The sequence below is a fragment of the Amblyraja radiata genome, chromosome 21, assembly GCF_010909765.2.
Source record: "Amblyraja radiata isolate CabotCenter1 chromosome 21, sAmbRad1.1.pri, whole genome shotgun sequence".
NCBI lineage: Eukaryota > Metazoa > Chordata > Chondrichthyes > Rajiformes > Rajidae > Amblyraja > Amblyraja radiata.
This window is the reverse complement of record NC_045976.1, coordinates 37,772,066-37,790,557: the sequence shown is the minus strand read 5'-3', so window position 1 is coordinate 37,790,557 and position 18,492 is coordinate 37,772,066. Positions and strand designations below refer to the sequence as shown.

The following is an 18,492-nucleotide window of genomic DNA, read 5'->3' as shown; positions in this document are numbered from 1 at the left end:
TCCGCCAGGGCTGACAGCTAACAGCTGCCCCGCACTGTACCATGCACCAAGGTAGCTCCGCATTCCAATCCTGCCGACCTCTGACCCCTACGCCACACTTTACCCTTCACTCCGAGATTACAGCTGCCAAGTCTTGATTTATCATATGCTAGAACATAGAACATAGGCCGGCACGGTGGCGCAGCGGTAGAGTTGCTGCCTTACAGCGGCAGAGACCTGGGTTTGATCCTGACTACGGGTGCTGTCTGTACAGAGTTTGTTCAATCTCCCTGTGACCGCCTGGGTTTGCTCAGCGTGCTCCAGTTTCCTCCCACATCCTAAAGACGTACAGATTTGTAGGTTAATTGGCTTTTGTAAAAATTGTAAAGCAGTCCCCAGTGTGTGCAGGATAGTGTCAATGTAGTGGGATAGTTGGTTGGCGTGGGCCGAAGGGCCTGTTTCTACACTGTATCTCTAAAATCTGAAGTGGACTTGGTGGGCCGAAGGGCCTGTTTCCATTCTGTATCTCTAAACAGGCAAATGACATCCAGTAATTCCAACATCCGTGTACCCCAGCTGTCCATTGAGCTACTTACACAGTCCATGTATTCCTTTAGTTGGAGGAAGTGGTTCTGGTTGCTGGATTCATTCACACAATATGCCTGGGGAAAGAGATAAATGCACACTGGTCAGAGCAGAGCTTGCTGAGAGGAGTAGAGTGTGGTGACATAGTGTTTATTTTCCAATGCCAACTTTCAACTGATCTGGATTCAATGATCCAGAGCAAGCAGCCAACAACTTGTATGCATCACCCATGGTCAGTCATGACTGAGGGGGCCCTACTACTATTTTGAATTCCCAATATTACAGGCAAAATCTTTCCAATTCAATTCCTTCTGTAAATAGGACATATGCCGTATTTCCCGGTGTCGAAGACGCTATTTTTTACTCTAAAATAAGGCCCGAAAATTTACCTGCGTCTTGGAGGCCGAAGGTTAGGTTGTTCATAGGCCTATAGGAAGCATTTCGATACTATTCGGCAATCCAAGCCCCTCTAAATGACCCCAGAATGTAATTTATAAATTACTTAGTACTAAATAAAAAAATAAATACACAAAAAAATCATAACTAATAACAAGGGACTACACAATTACTGAACATGTAAGGAAACATTAACAGTCACAACATTAACGGCAGCCATTTGCATTGTTTTGTTTTGGTCGGATGGTTCCGCTATTCTTCCATAAGCTCATATCCATAATTACAAGCATTAAGTCAGTGGATATTTGTTGCGGACTTTTCGGGTGGGAATCCGTGAGTTATGGCTGCAAGTGAACTTGACCCATGGTGCCTTCAACTCTGAGTAAGATGCGAGCCTTTGTCCCCAGTGTGTGTGGTCACGGATGGACAATGGACCATCATGGGAGTGAATGGATTAAAGACCAATTTCTAAGGCTGGGTTTCACCTTAGTTTTTTCAGTCCAAAGCGTACGGAATTATTTATGAACATTTGCGGCGGCCCACTGGATTAGACCTGAACTCGTGCAGTGCCATGACCACGGTGGACGGGAGAGCGCAAGAAAGAGGCCGTGAGAGGGGGAGGGAGTAGGTGGCGGTGAGGGAGAGAAGGAGAAGGGAATGGAGGGAGAGAGGGAAAAGGGGGAAGGAGGAAATGGGAAAAGGGGAATATTGAGGAAAGAGACGATGCAGTCTGGCGCTATTTTCTTTTACCGTTGACGAGATGGTGTCATTTGATTTAGGTTTGAGTGTCGTTGATGCAGCACCAGGGAGCCTATCCATTGCATTTCTCCGTGCTTTACTTAGTGTACTCTTCACTGAGTGCCCGGTCCCATCAGTGAATGCACCGCTCGTTGCATTTGTCTGCATCATGCTGGTTGTATTCTTCACCCAGGCTTTACTCATTGTAATGTTCTTTACTTTCCCCGTGGCACTGGTCACCGTTTCAAGGATTGTCAAGGAAGACTCTCTCTAACTTCTACAGGTGCACAGTCGAGAGCATGCTGACCGGTTGCATCGTGGCTTGGTTTGGCAATTTGAGCGCCCTGGAGAGGAAAAGACTACAAAAAGTAGTAAACACTGCCCAGTCCATCATCGGCTCTGACCTTCCTTCCATCGAGGGGATTTATCGTAGTCGCTGCCTCAAAAAGGCTGGCAGTATCATCAAAGACCCACACCATCCTGGCCACACACTCATCTCCCTGCTACCTTCTGGTAGAAGGTACAGGAGCCTGAAGACTGCAACAACCAGGTTCAGGAATAGCTACTTCCCCTCAGCCATCAGGCTATTAAACCTGGCTCGGACAAAACTCTGATTATTAGCAACCACTTTCTGTTATTTGCACTACCAGTTTATTTATTCATGTGTGTATATATTTATATCATGGTATATGGACACATTTATCTGTTTTGTAGTAAATGCCTACTATTTTCTGTGTGCATAAGCAAAGCAAGAATTTCATTGTCCTATACAGGGACACATGACAATAAACTCACTTGAACTTGAACACCTGACCCATTCGTACGTTCAGTGGACGCCTTTGGGACGATGCTTTCAGTTGGGGTATTTGGTTTTGCCACGGAGACACTTGATGGTGTGCTCGTAGGTACTGCTGTTGTTGATGAACCCTGGCTGGGAGTTGCTGTGGACTTTCCAGATGTAACGGTTGATTCTGGGTTAGATGAAGCCGAGGCACTTGCACTTCCTGCAAAATTAGATTTATAATACATTAAACGTCATCTTGTTCCATTCAGCCATCTCCACAAATACCGCAAAATTTATTGGAGGAACAGCACCTCATATTCCGCTTGGGGAGTCTGCATCCTGGTGGCATGAACATTGAATTCTCACAATTCTGTTAACCCTTGCTGTCTCCTCCCCTCCCTATCTCTCCCTCAACCCTCAGGCTCCTCCTCCTCCTTTTTCCTTTCTTCTCCCCGCCGCCCCCCCCATCAGTCTGAAGAAGGGTTTCGGACCAAAACGTTGCCTATTTCCTTCGCTCCACAGGTGCTGCTGCACCCGCTGAGTTTCTCCAGCATTTTTGTGTACCGCAAAACTTATCATGTGTCTATGCACAGTAAATGGCTGGATGGTAATCATGTATTGTCTTTCTGCTGACTGGTTAGCACGCAACAAAGGTTCTTCACTGTAGCTCGGCACCCGTGACAATAAACTAAACCGAACGCTGAACGCTAGAGCAGATGTCACGGTCTTAGAGTCATAGAGTCATACAGCGTGGGAACAGGCCCTTCGGCCCAACTTGCCCACGCCGGCCAACATGTCCCATCTACACTGGTCCCACTTGCCTGTGTTTGGCCCATACCCCTCTAAACATGTCCTATCCATGTACCTGTCTAATTGCGACTTAAACGTTGCCTCACCTCTGGCAACTTGTTCCATACACCCACCACCCTATATGTGAAACCGTTACCCCTCAGATTCCTGTACAATCTTTCCCCTATGCCCTCTGGTTCTGGATTCCCCTACTCTGCGCACGAGGCTCTGTGCGTCTACCCGATCTATTCCTCTCATGATTTTATACACCTCCATATCATCATCATCTCTCATCCTCCTATGAGTGAGGGAATATTGTCACAGCCTGCTCTACCTCTCCCTATAGCTCACACCCTCTAGTCCTGGCAACATCCCTATAAATCTTCTCTGCACCCTTTCGAACTTGACAACATGTTTCCTATAACATGGTGCCCAGAACTGAACACAATACTCTAAATGCGGCCTCACCAACGTCTTATCCAACTGCAATAAGCTGAAATATCTATATCCCAACTTCTATAATCTCAAATATCTTACTCGCAAATGAAGAGACGAACAACAAGAAATGCTTAGATATAGTCAAAGCATCATAGAGTAATTCAGCGTGGAAACAGACCCTTCAGCCCAACTTGCCCACTCTGGCCAACATGTCCCAGCTAGACTAGTCCACCTACCTGCATCCGGCCCATATCCCTCTAAACCTGTTCTATCCATGTACCTGTCTAACTGTTTCTGATACGTTGGGATAGTCCCTGCCTCAACTATCTCCTCTGGCAGCTAGTTCCATACATCCACAAATGTTACCCCTCAAAGTCCTAAAAAATCTTTTCCCCTTCACCTTAAACCTATGCCCTCTGGTCCTCAATTCCCATACTCAGGGTAATAGTAAGATTAAACGAGAACTTACCAGTTTGAAGTTTGATCTTGATTTTATGAGGAGTTACGATGAGCGATTACGTGAAGAAGGGCCGTCCGTCTGCGTGCGCGTCAATCTTCAAAGCAGCGGTGTTAAATCACAGATAAAAAGAAGACCTGAGAATAGTAAGATTGTGAAAACTTGAACTTCCATGTGACCTTGATAATATGAGGGTGGGAGCGGTGGGCACGTAATCGCTCATCGTAACTCCTCATAAAATCAAGATCAAACTTCAAACTGGTAAGTTCTCGTTTAATCTTACTATTTTACTTCGGAGTCACGTGAGTGACTACGTGAAGATTTCAAAGCTCTGTGATTTTACGCCGGTTACGAATCCAGGCGTCACACACTGAATGGATTGACCATGGATGCGTGTAATCATTAAAGCATTCAGACATTACGTAGTTAAGTAAGGACACTGATGCTTTAAATGAAAGAAAAGTTAAAAAAAAACTAGTTTCCCCTCCCAACCTTGGGGGTAAACTAAGGGACAGAACTTAAAATGGTACGTGCAAACACCCCCAGTCCGTTAATAGGTTTGTTATAAAACCGGTGGACCGTTATTTCATTCGTCCATCCTGCAGCCACTAGGATGTTGTCAAGAGGCACGTCCATTGCTCTTGCTGCCGACGTAGATGCAGCCCTGGTGGAGTGAGATTTAACCATATGAGCGTTCACTCTGTTACCGCCATTACCCCCTTTGACCATCTGGAGATGGTTTGTGTTGACACCTTCTGGTCTGTTCTGAGCCTCTGTGGTTCTCCGTAACTTTCAGATAGAGGTGTTAGTATGTTACCACACACACAGCCGTAGGTCCTCTGGATATGCCAAGAACTGGATCTCCATCCCTGGCATTCCTGGCCTGCTATGTTTATATCAGGTTCCTGATTACGAATGTTGTGTTGTTCATATTGGTGGTCATGTGGTCCAACCGTAGCTTTTGCAGTGTCTGGACTCTTTGTCAGCATACCACCTTCAGGGTTAGTTATAGGCGGTCCCCACTGTCAAAGTAGGGTTAGTACCACGCTCACATCCCATGTGTCCGTGTACCTTGGTCTTAGTGTATTAGATTGTAAATTCTCTTCATGAATTTTGTTGTAAAGGGGTGCGTTCCTATCGACCCGTGCCCTGCTTGCAGCATCAGATAGGAGGAAAGTGCGCCTCTGGCACTATAGATTGCACTATAACTTTGTTTATAGTTATAGTGCTGAGTTGATAGGAAACTCCAAGACATCTGTTATCCGAACTGTGTTGTATTTGTTCGGACAGCCCTATGCCTTGAAAAGGCCTCCTCAGAATCTGCAGACCAACAAGTTAATACGTTCGTGTAGTGGATGATTACTCCCTGTAACTGGGTTCACTAGGAGGTCCCTGCTCTTGGGTACAGCCATAACTGGCTGGACTATAGTTCCCAAAATTTTTGGGGACCAGGCTTGAGTAGGCCAATCTGGCACTACCAATATGCCTGTGGCTTAGTCTTGCTTGATTTTGGTCAAGCATCGGTTTGTGAGACAAATTTGCGGAAAGCATGCATAAACAATCCTCCCCAATTGAGGGAGAAAGCATCCACTGCCTTTGCTCCTGGATCCTGCTTGCAGGACACATATCTGGGTAACTTATTGTTTTAATCTAGATGCAAATAGATCAAAATCTGGTATGCCAAATCGTGTAGTTATTTCGTTAAATACTGCCTGATTCAACATCTTCTGTGTTGTTATTAAACATCCGTGATCCAGCATCTGTCACCGTGTTATATCTACCTCGTAGATTTCCCAAATATTCCTCTTGATACACCAGTGCCAAATGAGGTTCGACAATCTATCGTAAGATACAGATTTTACACCACCCTTGTTAGTGGATATGTGCCATCGCAGTGGTGTTATCAATCTGAATTTGAACAAGCACCGGTTGCATATTGCTACAGAACCCCTTGAGTCCAAATTGTGCCCCCAACAATTCTGGGTAATTGATTCCATGTGTTGGGGAATTACAGACTCCTGCTCATTCCATCTGCCCCCACAGCTCTAGACTGTGTTAGTGGCTCCCCATCCTTAGCCGCTAGCATAGGTCTGAAGAACCCTCGATGGCTTTCAAGCATATTTACTTTGAGCTTTCTCACGTTCGTTATCCACCGTTGTTATTCAACAAAGGCCTCTGCTGGCAATCCATAGTTTTGCCAATTTTGCCTGCATGGAATCTGAGTGTACGTTCCTTTGCTCGTTGTAATTCTGGTAATGCAAAGGCCCGTACGTACTGCTGGAAATGCGGCTACTATTTGCCAATTACACTCGCTGTTTGCCTGATAGATGGCTAGTATTTGACTATCAGGTCATAGCAGGCTTGATTAATATTTACTGTTTTTGATAGTAAATTCTAGGTAATCAATTACCCTTGTAGGTGTCAATTTTGATTTAACTGGATGGATGAGGTAACCAATTCTATCAAACAGGGTTTTGGTTTGCTTTGACTGATGCTTCTGCCAATTCTTGGTGACTACAAAATGAAATTGTCCAAATATGCCATTACTATGTGGTTCTGAGACCTTTGTAGACCCAGAATTGGTTTCCGTAGTTTAGTCAATGGTCTAGGAGCTGATGTCAACCCATTTGGCAGATCCATACCATCCAGTTAAACTTCAAATATCTCCTGTTCTTAGTGAATAGACACCGAATAGTATGCATCTTTGAGGTCGATGCATGCCATGTGACCATTTTATAGGAAGCTCCTATAAAACAGTAGTTAAACCGTAACAAAATTACTGTTTCTAAAAGTCTATACTGCACAAATGAGTTACACCTGGATGAAGTGACATCCTCCATCTGTCACATGTCCTGAATGGCAATCCTGCCCAAAAATACTGGGCCTGCCTCAAAGACAATTCCAGTCCGAGTTCCAAGTCTGCTTGGAACCTGTGTATGTTGTGCAGTAAAATTATCACGTTATTATCTGTTTTTAAAAAACCCAGTTCTGAAATTTCTTGTTACAGGTAAACAACCTTTTATCCGAAAGCCTTGGGACCAGACACTTTTCGTAATTCAGAATTTGTCGGCATTTGGAATGGAAATTTTTTAGCGTAGATTTTAACGGCTGGCTCAGTGGTAGAGTGCTCGGCTCATATCCGCAAGGTTGCGAGTTTGCGCCTTGATCCCGGCAGTTACTCGGTGGCGAGTTTGAGTCTTCAATGTCGTTTTTTCTTGCAGAATAAATGTTTGTATGAAATGCAGTGTAGGAGAGGTGTACTGACTGTGTGGGCAGAACTTTCGAAGTGATTGCCCACCAGTCTAAAAGGCCGCTGTGTCTCCCTGTCCCTGGGATAGCAGGGGGTGATCAAACAGCACAATACCCCCCTCCCCCTCCAACTCCAGAGGAATCCGCTCCCCGATGGGCCGCTACGGCGACAAGTGGCAGTTTGCCCACAGCCCGAGCTGCGCCCCCTCATCCGCCGCCCCAAGAACAAGACGTACCTTGCACACCATCAGCTTCTTCCCCTACGTGTTCCTCTGGAGTTGGAGCGGGGCTGGGCTGGAGTTGCTGCTGGCTGTGGGTCTCTGGGATCTCCGTGCTTGCAGTGGGCCTGGGGGTCGGTGTCCCGTTGGTCCTGACGTCTCCGGCCACCCCCCTGGACTGGAGCTGAGACTGTGAACTGTACCGCCCTTGCCCCCTCCCTCTGCAACTGCAAACAACCCCACTCTCCTGCAAGGGCGGTACAGTTCCCGGAGGGTGGCAGGTGGCCGGAGACGTCAGGACCAACAGGAACCCGCTCCCCGATGGGCCCCTACGACGCCCCGAGCTGCGCCCCGTCATCCACAACCCAGGTTCCTCTGTAGTTGGAGCGGGGCTGGGCTGCTGTTGGCTGTGGGTCTCTGGGATCTCCGTGCTTGCAGTGGGCCTGGGGGTCGGTGTCCCGATGAGGGGGCGCAGCTCGGGGAACGGCTTCTGGTGATCCTGACGTCTCCGGCCAGTTTGCAGTTTTCCTCTGGAGTTGGAACGGGGCTGGGCTGCTGCTGGCTGTGGGTCTCTGGGATCTCTGTGCTTGCAGTGGGCCTGGGGGTCGGTGTCCTGTTGGTCCGTACGTCTCCGGTGACTGGCACTGACCTGCTGGTATCGCCGACGTGAAGACAGTGCAAAGCCCCCGCTATGTGCAATGAGATGACAGTGCAATGGGCGGGGAGCTGGGGAGGGGAGGGAAGGGGTCACACACATGGCCGGGAAGCAGAGGGGTGTAGGTGGGGTGAAACTGAAGGGAGGGAGCGACAATCTGCTGCTGCCTGCCCGCTGAGTTAAAAAGTTCCCACGCAAGACTCACGATACTCTGTTTTTAACTCAGCGGGCAGGCAGCAGCATATTGTCAATTATTAACCCTCCCGCGCAATATACCCTCACCTTCTCTTTTATGAATGGGGATTTAGTTCCCCTTTCTTCGAGGACCGACCGGAGGTTCCGCTGTCACCTCTGCGGGCCGCCCTCCGTGAACGTTTTCAAGGACCTTTCTTCAAGGACCGAAAAAATGTCCGCTATTCGGAGGTTTTCGTTATTTGGATCTTCGGATAAAAGGTTGTGCACCTGTATTGTCATTTTGAACAAGAACACAAGAGTAAATTACCAACATGTAACTGGTCCACAATCCCTTGTTTCAGTAAACCCAGACCCACCTACCTCCATGGCTACCGGTGGTCTTGTGGTAAGCCCAAAGGCCCCTGATGCGGATTCCTTTTCTCTCCTTGATTGGGAGTAGGACTGGTAAGGAGTGTGGATTCCATGTTTCTCCCGACCTCTGCTTGGGTCTGGTCTGAAACCTCATCATACTGAGCCTGCCTTGTAGGACAATTCTGGCCATTATTTTGAGTCTGCCTTGAAAGACGACTGATCATATTTCCGTGCCCAGCTTTCAAGCTACTACCGGATTCAGTGAACCGCTTACCCCCTATGGAGGTGTGGGGTGTGTTGTCGCCTACTGATGATTTGCTTGTCGTTGTGCGGATATTCTCTTGAGGCCATATGCATGTGCTCAGTATGTTCATACTTTAAATTCGAGATCAGTTACCTACTGATCATTCACACTCCCCTTCACTGAGAGTGAGGTTTGTAGGCAGCCCTGAAAACAGGTGCTGCCGCAGGCCCCTGAGGATACTTGTGCTGACATGGCCCTTCCAGTGGACCTAAGTGAGATTCTAGCTCTGGTCAGACTGAAAAGGACCATGAATGCTCCTCTCCTTAGAGCAGGAGACATTTGTGCAGCCCTGAAAACAGGTGCTGCTGCCTGCGGGTTCTCCATAATACCCGGGCTGTCAAGAGCTAGTTTCCCTCCAGGGAAGCACCCAGTGGAACCTGGATGATTGCAGAAGCACTTTTTTCTGTTTGTTTGTATGGAAGCTTATTATTCCTTTTATGTAAAGCATTTTGGTGTTGACTTAGTGCAATATAAGTAAAACTTACTTACTTAATTCCTTTCTTCTGCTTGTCCCTGGGAAGGTTCCCACCCCCTCTTCTTTGTACTCTGATTCAGAGTGGTTTCTTCCACATGTAGTTCCCCCTCCAATGGGGAAGACATTGGGCTGCCCCATGTGCGAGGCTCCCGGCCCCGGCACTGCTGTAGGCCCCGGGCTTATACTGCTCCCTCCTTTGGAGCAGATCATTGTTGGAGCAACTTCTCCATAAGTTGCTCCATGTGGGAGAAGTCGTCCTCAGACGCTCTCCGTTGAGGGAGGGTATCCCTCTTCCCCGGGCTCATCTGAGTCAACGGGTTAGTTTAGACTTGCGGGTGGTATTACGTCCCGCAGGACAACCATGGAGCTCTTGCTCCCGCGCAAAGTCTCCTGCCGATTATGCTGTCGGCGCTAATGTCGGGAACAAGACCGTCGCCCGCTATTTGGAAAGCTGCGGTCTTCGGCAGCCGACATCCCCGCGGGCCGTCTCCTCGACATCTGGGCTCTGAAAAAAACTTCAAGCCCGAAAGAACGCAGGTAAGTGATTTCAACTTCCCTTACCTGCTCATCCCGACGGCCTGGGAGGCTCAATGCCTGCCAGTCCGTCGTGCGTGTTGCGTTCAGACGTAATGACGCGCACGCAGACGGACGGCCCTTCTTCACGTAGTCACTCACGTGACTCCGAAGTAAAATAGACTCTGTGCATGTCCTCTCATGAATGTATATACCTCTACAAGATCACCCCTCATCTTCCTGCACTCTAGGGAATATAGTCCCAGCTTGCTCAACCTCTCCCTATAACTCAGACTCTCTTGTCCCACCAATATCCTTGTAAATGCTCTCTGTACCCTTTCCAACTTGACACCATCTTTCCTATCACAAGGTGTTTCAGTACCTCTTGTAGAAGACGATGGTGGCATTGCTGTGCCCACTGCATGAGTTGTAACAGATTTAGCAGTTGTAGCTATGTTTTCTGTTGGGTTATTCCTTACTCCACTGGTGGCCGTCGTGTGCAGTGTTGAACTGTGGTTGAGATCAGTGGGTGACGTGGAACCTGCAGAAGGAACACGAGTTTACAATTATTATTTGACATAGGTAGGACATGCAGTTTAGTTTAGTTTAGAGATGCAGCACGGAAACAGGCCCTTCGGCCCACCGAGCCCGCGCCGACCAGCGATCGCCCTGCGCTCTAGCACTATCCTGCACACGCTGAAGGGGCTGTCCCACTTGGGCGACCTAACCCGCGAGTTCTGGCGAGTTTGCCTTCAGCTCATACTCGCAGCATGGTCGACAAGAGGTCCTAGGAGGTCTTTGTAACTCTCCTTCATGCTCAAGAGTGGTCCCCGTGTACTCGAGGCCTCAGCTAGGTTGCGGCGTATTTTTCAACATGCTGAAAATTGCACACGAGTAACAAAAGGTCCCCATGGAAAAAAATCGATATATTTTTTACTCGTAGGTTTAGTCGAAGTAGGTCGTAGTAGGTCGGCATGTGAGTCGTAGGTAATTGAAGGTAGTCAAAGGTAGTCGTAGATAGCCTTCAACATAGTCGAAGGGAGGTCGAAGGAAATCGAAGGAGGTCGTCTTCACTCTCCACTATTCGCTGTCCAATTTTCCTGAAGTTAGTCGTGGCTAGTCTTCAACATAGTCGAAGGAGGTTGAGGGAGGTCTTCGGCATAGTCGAAGGAGGTCTTCAACATGTCATTTTTTCAAAATCTCCTAAACTCTTCTAAACTCGCCAATTAGGTCGCCGCAGTTGGACAGACCCTTGAGGAAAAGGCTCGCTATAACTCAGACTACCGAGTCCGAGCAACATCCTTGTAAATGCTCTCTGCAGCCTTTCCAGCCTTTTTGGGAGATTGCAACCTTCACGTGGTCCGCCCTGTTTCAACGAATGCAATCAACCTGGCGTGCACAATCAAATAAGATCAAACAGAACAAGTTGTCCTACAACTTTAGGCTGTGCACGCCATACGCAAGAAGAAGGAGAAGAAGCCTTTCCAACTTGAAAACATCTTTCCTAATACAAGGTGTTTCCTCACACCTGACCATTCTCAATCTCAAAAATGAGTAGACATAAAGGCAGAGTGGCACAGCGGTAGAACTGAGTGAGGTGTGGATGGAGGTGATGGAAGGGAGGTTGCTTTGTGTGAAGGCCCAGCCGTCAATGTCCACATCCTCATCTGAAAGTTGGCCCCTTCAAAAGTATGCCAGTCTCTTAGAAGACTAATATAAATTGTTGTAGAGGGGGGACTTGAACTTACAACTTTCAGTATCTGGGATAAATGTGTTACCTTAGGAACGCCAGAGACCCGGGTTCGATCCTGACTATGGGCACTGTCTGTACGGAGTTTGTACATTCTCCCCGTGACCTACATGGGTTTCTTTGGGGCTCTCCAGTTTCCTCCCACACTCCAAACACGAACAGGTTTATATATGAAATGATAAACTATCCCTGGTGTGTGTGGGATAGAATTAGTGTGCGGGGTGATCACTGGTCGGCGCGGACATAGTAGGCCGAAGGGCCTGTTTCCACGCTGTATCTCTGAAGTCTAAAGTGAAGTGAACATTCAATTGGTGATCAGACCCGACGTGTGATACAATGCATATTCAGCGCAAGGCTTAGAAAACAGATTTTCCGTCATGTATCTAATGATTCATTCTCCTTACCTAATGTTGGCGTAATTGCGCTATTTTGTGCCGTTGTAGAGATGCCGTTACTTTGGGATGAAGGAACCGTGGACTTTGTTACACTTTGAGTTTGATTGGGACTTGCCGGTGATGTTGATAATTGTTTAGTCATGAGGGTGCTTGTTGAAGACGGCGCTGATGTACTAGCTTGGCCTTGAATTGTAGCAGGATCAGTAGTTGGATGCTTGGTTTCTGTTGCTTTATTCTCTGTGGCGATTGTCGGTTTCAGCGTTGAACTGTTATCGGAACCAATGATTGACCAGGAACCTGCTGAAGGAACAAGTTTGCAATTATTATTGGACAGGGGTAGCACATGTAGTTTAGTTTGGTTCAGGGATGCAGCGCGGAAACAGGCCCTTCGGCCCACCGAGTCCGGTCGCCCCGTACACTAGCACTACCCCGCCCACACCAAGCCAATAAACCTACAAAAACCTGCACGTCTTTGGAGTGTGGGAGGAAACCGGAGCACCCGGAGAAAACCCACGCAGGTCACAGGGAGAAGGTACAAACTCGAACGTACAGACAGCACCCGTAGTCAGGAATGAACCCGGGTCCCTGGTGCTGTGAGGCAGCAACTCTACTGCTGCTCCACCGTGCTGCCCACATCCAGTTGCATTCATCCAGGGACATCCTTTTCTTGTTCTGCATTTAATTGCATCATGAACAATGTAATGTTTCAAGGTCAGTTTATTGTCACATGTACCAGTTAAGGTGCAGTGACATTAGAATTACCATACAGCCATACGAAGTGAAAAGCAACAAGACACACAGCCACATAAAATAAAAGTTAACATCAACATCCACCACAGTGGATTTCAACTTTCCTCACTGCGATGGAAGGCAATAAAGTTAAATCTTCTTCCTCTGTGTTCTCCCGTGGTCAGGGCAGTCGAACCATCCGCATCCGACCATTCGGGGTGATCGAAACTCCCGGGTCGGGGCGGTTGAAACTCTCTCCGAGGCATGGAGCTCCCGGGTCGGCTTCACGATGTTAAAGTCCTCAGGGCCCCCGCGGTTGGAGCTTGGACCCCCGGCAAAGGGATCGCAAGCTCCGCGACGTTAACCATCGGCAAAGGGATGGGCCGGGTGAACGGGTGACTGCAAGTCAACGTGGAGGGCCGAAGGGCCTGTTCCCATGCTGTATGTCTGAACCAAACTAAACATGAGTTAGTCTGTTTTAGTGACGGTAAATATATACTCATATCCCAAGACAACCCTTCTTCCACTTCTCGCCAGCTTGAATTTTTCTAGTGGGGAGATTGTTAGGGCAGCACGGTGGCGCAGCGGTAGAGTTGCTGCCTCACAGTGGTTACAGCGCCAGAGACCCGGGTTCAATCCTGCCTACGGGTGCTGTCCGTACGGAGTTTGTACGTTCTCCCTCTTCCCAGAAGACCTGGGCGGGTTTTCTCCGAGATCTTCGGTTTCCTCTCACAGACGTACAGGTTTGTAGGTCAATTGGCTTGGTTTAAATTTAAATTGTCCCTTGTGTGTGTCAGCTAGTGTTAGTGTGCAGGGGTCGCTGGTCGGCACGGACCCAGTGGGCCGAAGGGCCCGTATCCTCGCTGCATCTCTAAACTAAACTGGATAATCTTATCTATACCCTTCACAAGCGAAAATTTTCAACATGTTGTAAATCCAGCGGCGACCAGAAAGACGCTGCGACTACTTACGACCATACAGGCGACACCCTGGCGACATGTCACGGGGTGAAGCCTACATGATCGTGAGTAGTCGCCCAAAGAGTCGTACCTGGATTTTCAACATGTTTACATTTTTCGGGCGACCTGCAACGACCTATGACGGGTGCCGGCAGCCGCCGAAAAAGTCGCGTAAGTGGGACAGGTCAGAAAGCTTAAATTCCCATTGTGGAGATCATAGAAGAATTCTAGGCAATGGTGAAGGAATAGCGGGTTTGGATAAGATGTTAAATGAAGGCCCGTTCCACCTCTTACGTAGAGGAAAGTGATTCCTCACAAGGCCAGAAACACAAGGAGCTCAGGTCAATCGATCACTGAAATACTAAATTCACTTGTTTTTATCGTACCACACTTTGTGTCAGACTCGTGTACAAGTCAACTCCCTTTGTTATGATGGTGCCTACAATTCAAAAGTACTTCACCGGATGTTAGATATTTTATAGAGGTGGTCTTTTAGGGGAGTATAAATTTTTGAGAGGACTAGATTGCAGTCTCTCACCCAGAGTAGGGAAATCGAGAAACAGAGGACTTCGGCTTAAGAAAAATGGTCCCAATGTTGGGCGAGTCCAGAACCAGGGGCCACAGTCTAAGAATAAAGGGGAGGCCATTTAAAACTGAGATGCGAATAAACTTTTCACCCAGAGAGTTGTGAATTTGTGGAATTCTCTGCCACACAAGGCAGAGAATTCACTAAATGAATTTAAAAGAGAGTTCGATAGAGCTCTTGGGGCTAGCGGAGTCAGTGGATATGGGGAGAAGGCAGGTACGGGTTACTGATTGTGGATGATCAGCCATGATCATAATGAATGGCGGTGTTGGCTCGAAGGGCCGAATGGCCTCCTGCTGCACCGAATGGCCTCCTCCTGCACCTAAGCTCAGGGGCAAGCGCGCTTTTGCGGTTGCAGCCCCTAGACTGTGGAACAGCATCCCTCTTCTCCTCAGAACTGCCCCCTCCCTTGACTCCTTTAAGCCTAGACTTAAAACCTACTACTACTCACAAGCGTTTCTTGAGGTCATAGAAACATAGAAAATAGGTGCAGGAGTAGGCCATTCGGCCCTTCGAGCCTGCACCGCCATTCGATATGATCATGGCTGATCATCCAACTCAGTATCCCATCCCTGCCTTCTCTCCATACCCCCTGATTCCTTTAGCCACAAGGGCCACATCTAACTCCCTCTTAAATATAGCCAATGAACTGGCCTCAACTACCTTCTGTGGCAGAGAATTCCAGGGCTTCACCACTCTCTGTGTGAAAAATGTTTTTCTCATCTCGGTCCTAAAAGATTTCCCCCTTATCCTTAAACTGTGTCCCCTAGTTCTGGACTTCCACAACATCGGGAATAATCTTCCTGCATCTAGCCTGTCCAACCCGTTAAGAATTTTGTAAGTTTCTATAAGATCCCCCCTCAATCTTCTGAATTCCAGCGTGTACAAGTCGAGTCTATCCAGTCTTTCTTCATATGAAAGTCCTGCCATCCCAGGAATCAGTCTGGTCCCCTGAGGGAGCGCTGTATGTATTGTTTGATCTATGTACCATTGTATGTAGCATGTTAGTACCTGCACTGATGTAAAGCACTTTGGTCAACAAGAGTTGTTTTAAATGTGCTATAGAAATAAAATTGACTTGACTTGACTATGTTTCTACGTTTCTATTCAATATCTAAGGACGATGAACCTCAAGGGTTAAGTGACAAGGGAAGGAGCCAAGACCATTTCGAGATGGCACCAGAGGCACAAAGGCCCTGTGGCTTCCTCCTTTTCTCAAGGTAGTACGATGCATAAAAATAAACAGGATTCACAATACTTTCATCCTTCCAATTGTGGCTCGGGAAGGGTATGCCGAGAACAAAAGCGAAAAGATTTCTTTGGAGCCCATCATTATCGGCAAATCTCTGGCGCTGCGACCTCCCACCGCCATTGTACGCAACTCTGAAACAAAACACTTTGGATAGCCAGTGAGAAGTGGGCAGCTTGACATCTGGATGGTAGGTATTGTGCTTTGCTTTACCCCTCACCAAAGAAGATTGAGTCTCTTAGAAGACTAATATAAATTGTTGTAGAGGGGGGACTTGAACTTACAACTTTCAGTATCTGGGATAAATGTGTTACCTTAGGAACGCCAGAGACCCGGGTTCGATCCTGACTATGGGCACTGTCTGTACGGAGTTTGTACATTCTCCCCGTGACCTACATGGGTTTCTTCGGGGCTCTCCAGTTTCCTCCCTCACTCCAAACACGAACAGGTTTATATATGAAATGATAAACTATCCCTGGTGTGTGTGGGATAGAATTAGTGTGCGGGGTGATCACTGGTCGGCACGGACATAGTAGGCCGAAGGGCCTGTTTCCACGCTGTATCTCTGAAGTCTAAAGTGAAGTGAACATTCAATTGGTGATCAGACCCGACGTGTGATACAATGCATATTCAGCGCAAGGCTTAGAAAACAGATTTTCCATCATGTGTCTAATGATTAATTCTCCTTACCTAATGTTGGCGTAATTGCGCTATTTTGTGCCGTTGTAGAGATGCCGTTACTTTGGGATGAAGGAACCGTGGACTTTGTTACACTTTGAGTTTGATTGGGACTTGCCGGTGATGTTGATAATTGTTTAGTCGTGAGGGTGCTTGTTGAAGACGGCGCTGATGTACTAGCTTGGCTTTGAATTGTAGCAGGATCAGTAGTTGGATGCTTGGTTTCTGTTGCTTTATCCTCTGTGGTGATTGTCGGTTTCAGCGCTGAACTGTTATCGGAACCAATGATTGACCAGGAACCTGCTGAAGGAACAAGTTTGCAATTATTATTGGACAGGGGTAGCACATGTAGTTTAGTTTGGTTCAGGGATGCAGCGCGGAAACAGGCCCTTCGGCCCACCGAGTCCGGTCGCCCCGTACACTAGCACTACCCCGCCCACACCAAGCCAATAAACCTACAAAAACCTGCACGTCTTTGGAGTGTGGGAGGAAACCGGAGCACCCGGAGAAAACCCACGCAGGCCACAGGGAGAAGGTACAAACTCGAACGTACAGACAGCACCCGTAGTCAGGAATGAACCCGGGTCCCTGGTGCTGTGAGGCAGCAACTCTACTGCTGCGCCACCGTGCTGCCCACATCCAGTTGCATTCATCCAGGGACATCCTTTTCTTGTTCTGCATTTAATTGCATCATGAACAATGTAATGTTTCAAGGTCAGTTTATTGTCACATGTACCAGTTAAGGTGCAGTGACATTAGAATTACCATACAGCCATACGAACTGAAAAGCAACAAGACACACAGCCACATAAAATAAAAGTTAACATCAACATCCACCACAGTGGATTTCAACTTTCCTCACTGCGATGGAAGGCAATAAAGTTAAATCTTCTTCCTCTGTGTTCTCCCGTGGTCAGGGCAGTCGAACCATCCGCATCCGACATTCGGGGTGATCGAAACTCCCGGGTCGGGGCGGTTGAAACTCTCTCCGAGGCATGGAGCTCCCGGGTCGGCCTCTTCCTACCAGAGACCGCGGGCTTCACGATGTTAAAGTCCTCAAGGCCCCCGCGGTTGGAGCTTGGACCCCCGGCAAAGGGATCGCAAGCTCCGCGACAGTTAACCATCAGCAAAGGGATGGGCCAGGGTGAACGGGTGACTGCAAGTCAACGTGGAGGGCCGAAGGGCCTGTTCCCATGCTGTATGTCTGAACCAAACTAAACATGAGTTAGTCTGTTTTAGTGACGGTAAATATATACTCATATCCCAAGACAACCCTTCTTCCACTTCTCGCCAGCTTGAATTTTTCTAGTGGGGAGATTGTTAGGGCAGCACGGTGGCGCAGCGGTAGAGTTGCTGCCTTACAGTGGTGACAGCGCCAGAGACCCGGGTTCAATCCTGCCTACGGGTGCTGTCCGTACGGAGTTTGTACGTTCTCCCTCTTCCCAGAAGACCTGGGCGGGTTTTCTCCGAGATCTTCGGTTTCCTCTCACAGACGTACAGGTTTGTAGGTCAATTGGCTTGGTTTAAATTTAAATTGTGCCTTGTGTGTGTCAGCTAGTGTTAGTGTGCAGGGGTCGCTGGTCGGCACGGACCCAGTGGGCCGAAGGGCCCGTATCCTCGCTGCATCTCTAAACTAAACTGGATAATCTTATCTATACCCTTCACAAGCGAAAATTTTCAACATGTTGTAAATCCAGCGGCGACCAGAAAGACGCTGCGACTACTTACGACCATACAGGCGACACCCTGGCGACATGTCACGGGGTGAAGCCTACATGATCGTGAGTAGTCGCCCAAAGAGTCGTACCTGGATTTTCAACATGTTTACATTTTTCGGGCGACCTGCAACGACCTATGACGGGTGCCGGCAGCCGCCGAAAAAGTCGCGTAAGTGGGACAGGTCAGAAAGTTTAAATTCCCATTGTGGAGATCATAGAAGAATTCTAGGCAATGGTGAAGGAATAGCGGGTTTGGATAAGATGTTAAATGAAGGCCCGTTCCACCTCTTACGTAGAGGAAA

The 18,492-nt window shown here is 48.0% G+C and overlaps 1 protein-coding gene across 1 annotated transcript in view; it reads right to left on the bottom strand.

The window, feature by feature from the left end:
- The window catches only part of podxl (podocalyxin like), a 91,143-nt gene that overhangs the window by 23,218 nt on the left and 49,433 nt on the right, over positions 1–18,492 (bottom strand). The window contains exons 2-5 of the mRNA XM_033039284.1: positions 12,281–12,568; positions 10,509–10,667; positions 2,505–2,702; positions 1,711–1,946 (exon numbers count right to left, since the gene is read on the bottom strand). Coding sequence (XP_032895175.1) covers positions 1,711–1,946; positions 2,505–2,702; positions 10,509–10,667; positions 12,281–12,568 — 881 coding nt within the window. The remainder of the gene's footprint in view (positions 1–1,710; positions 1,947–2,504; positions 2,703–10,508; positions 10,668–12,280; positions 12,569–18,492) is intronic.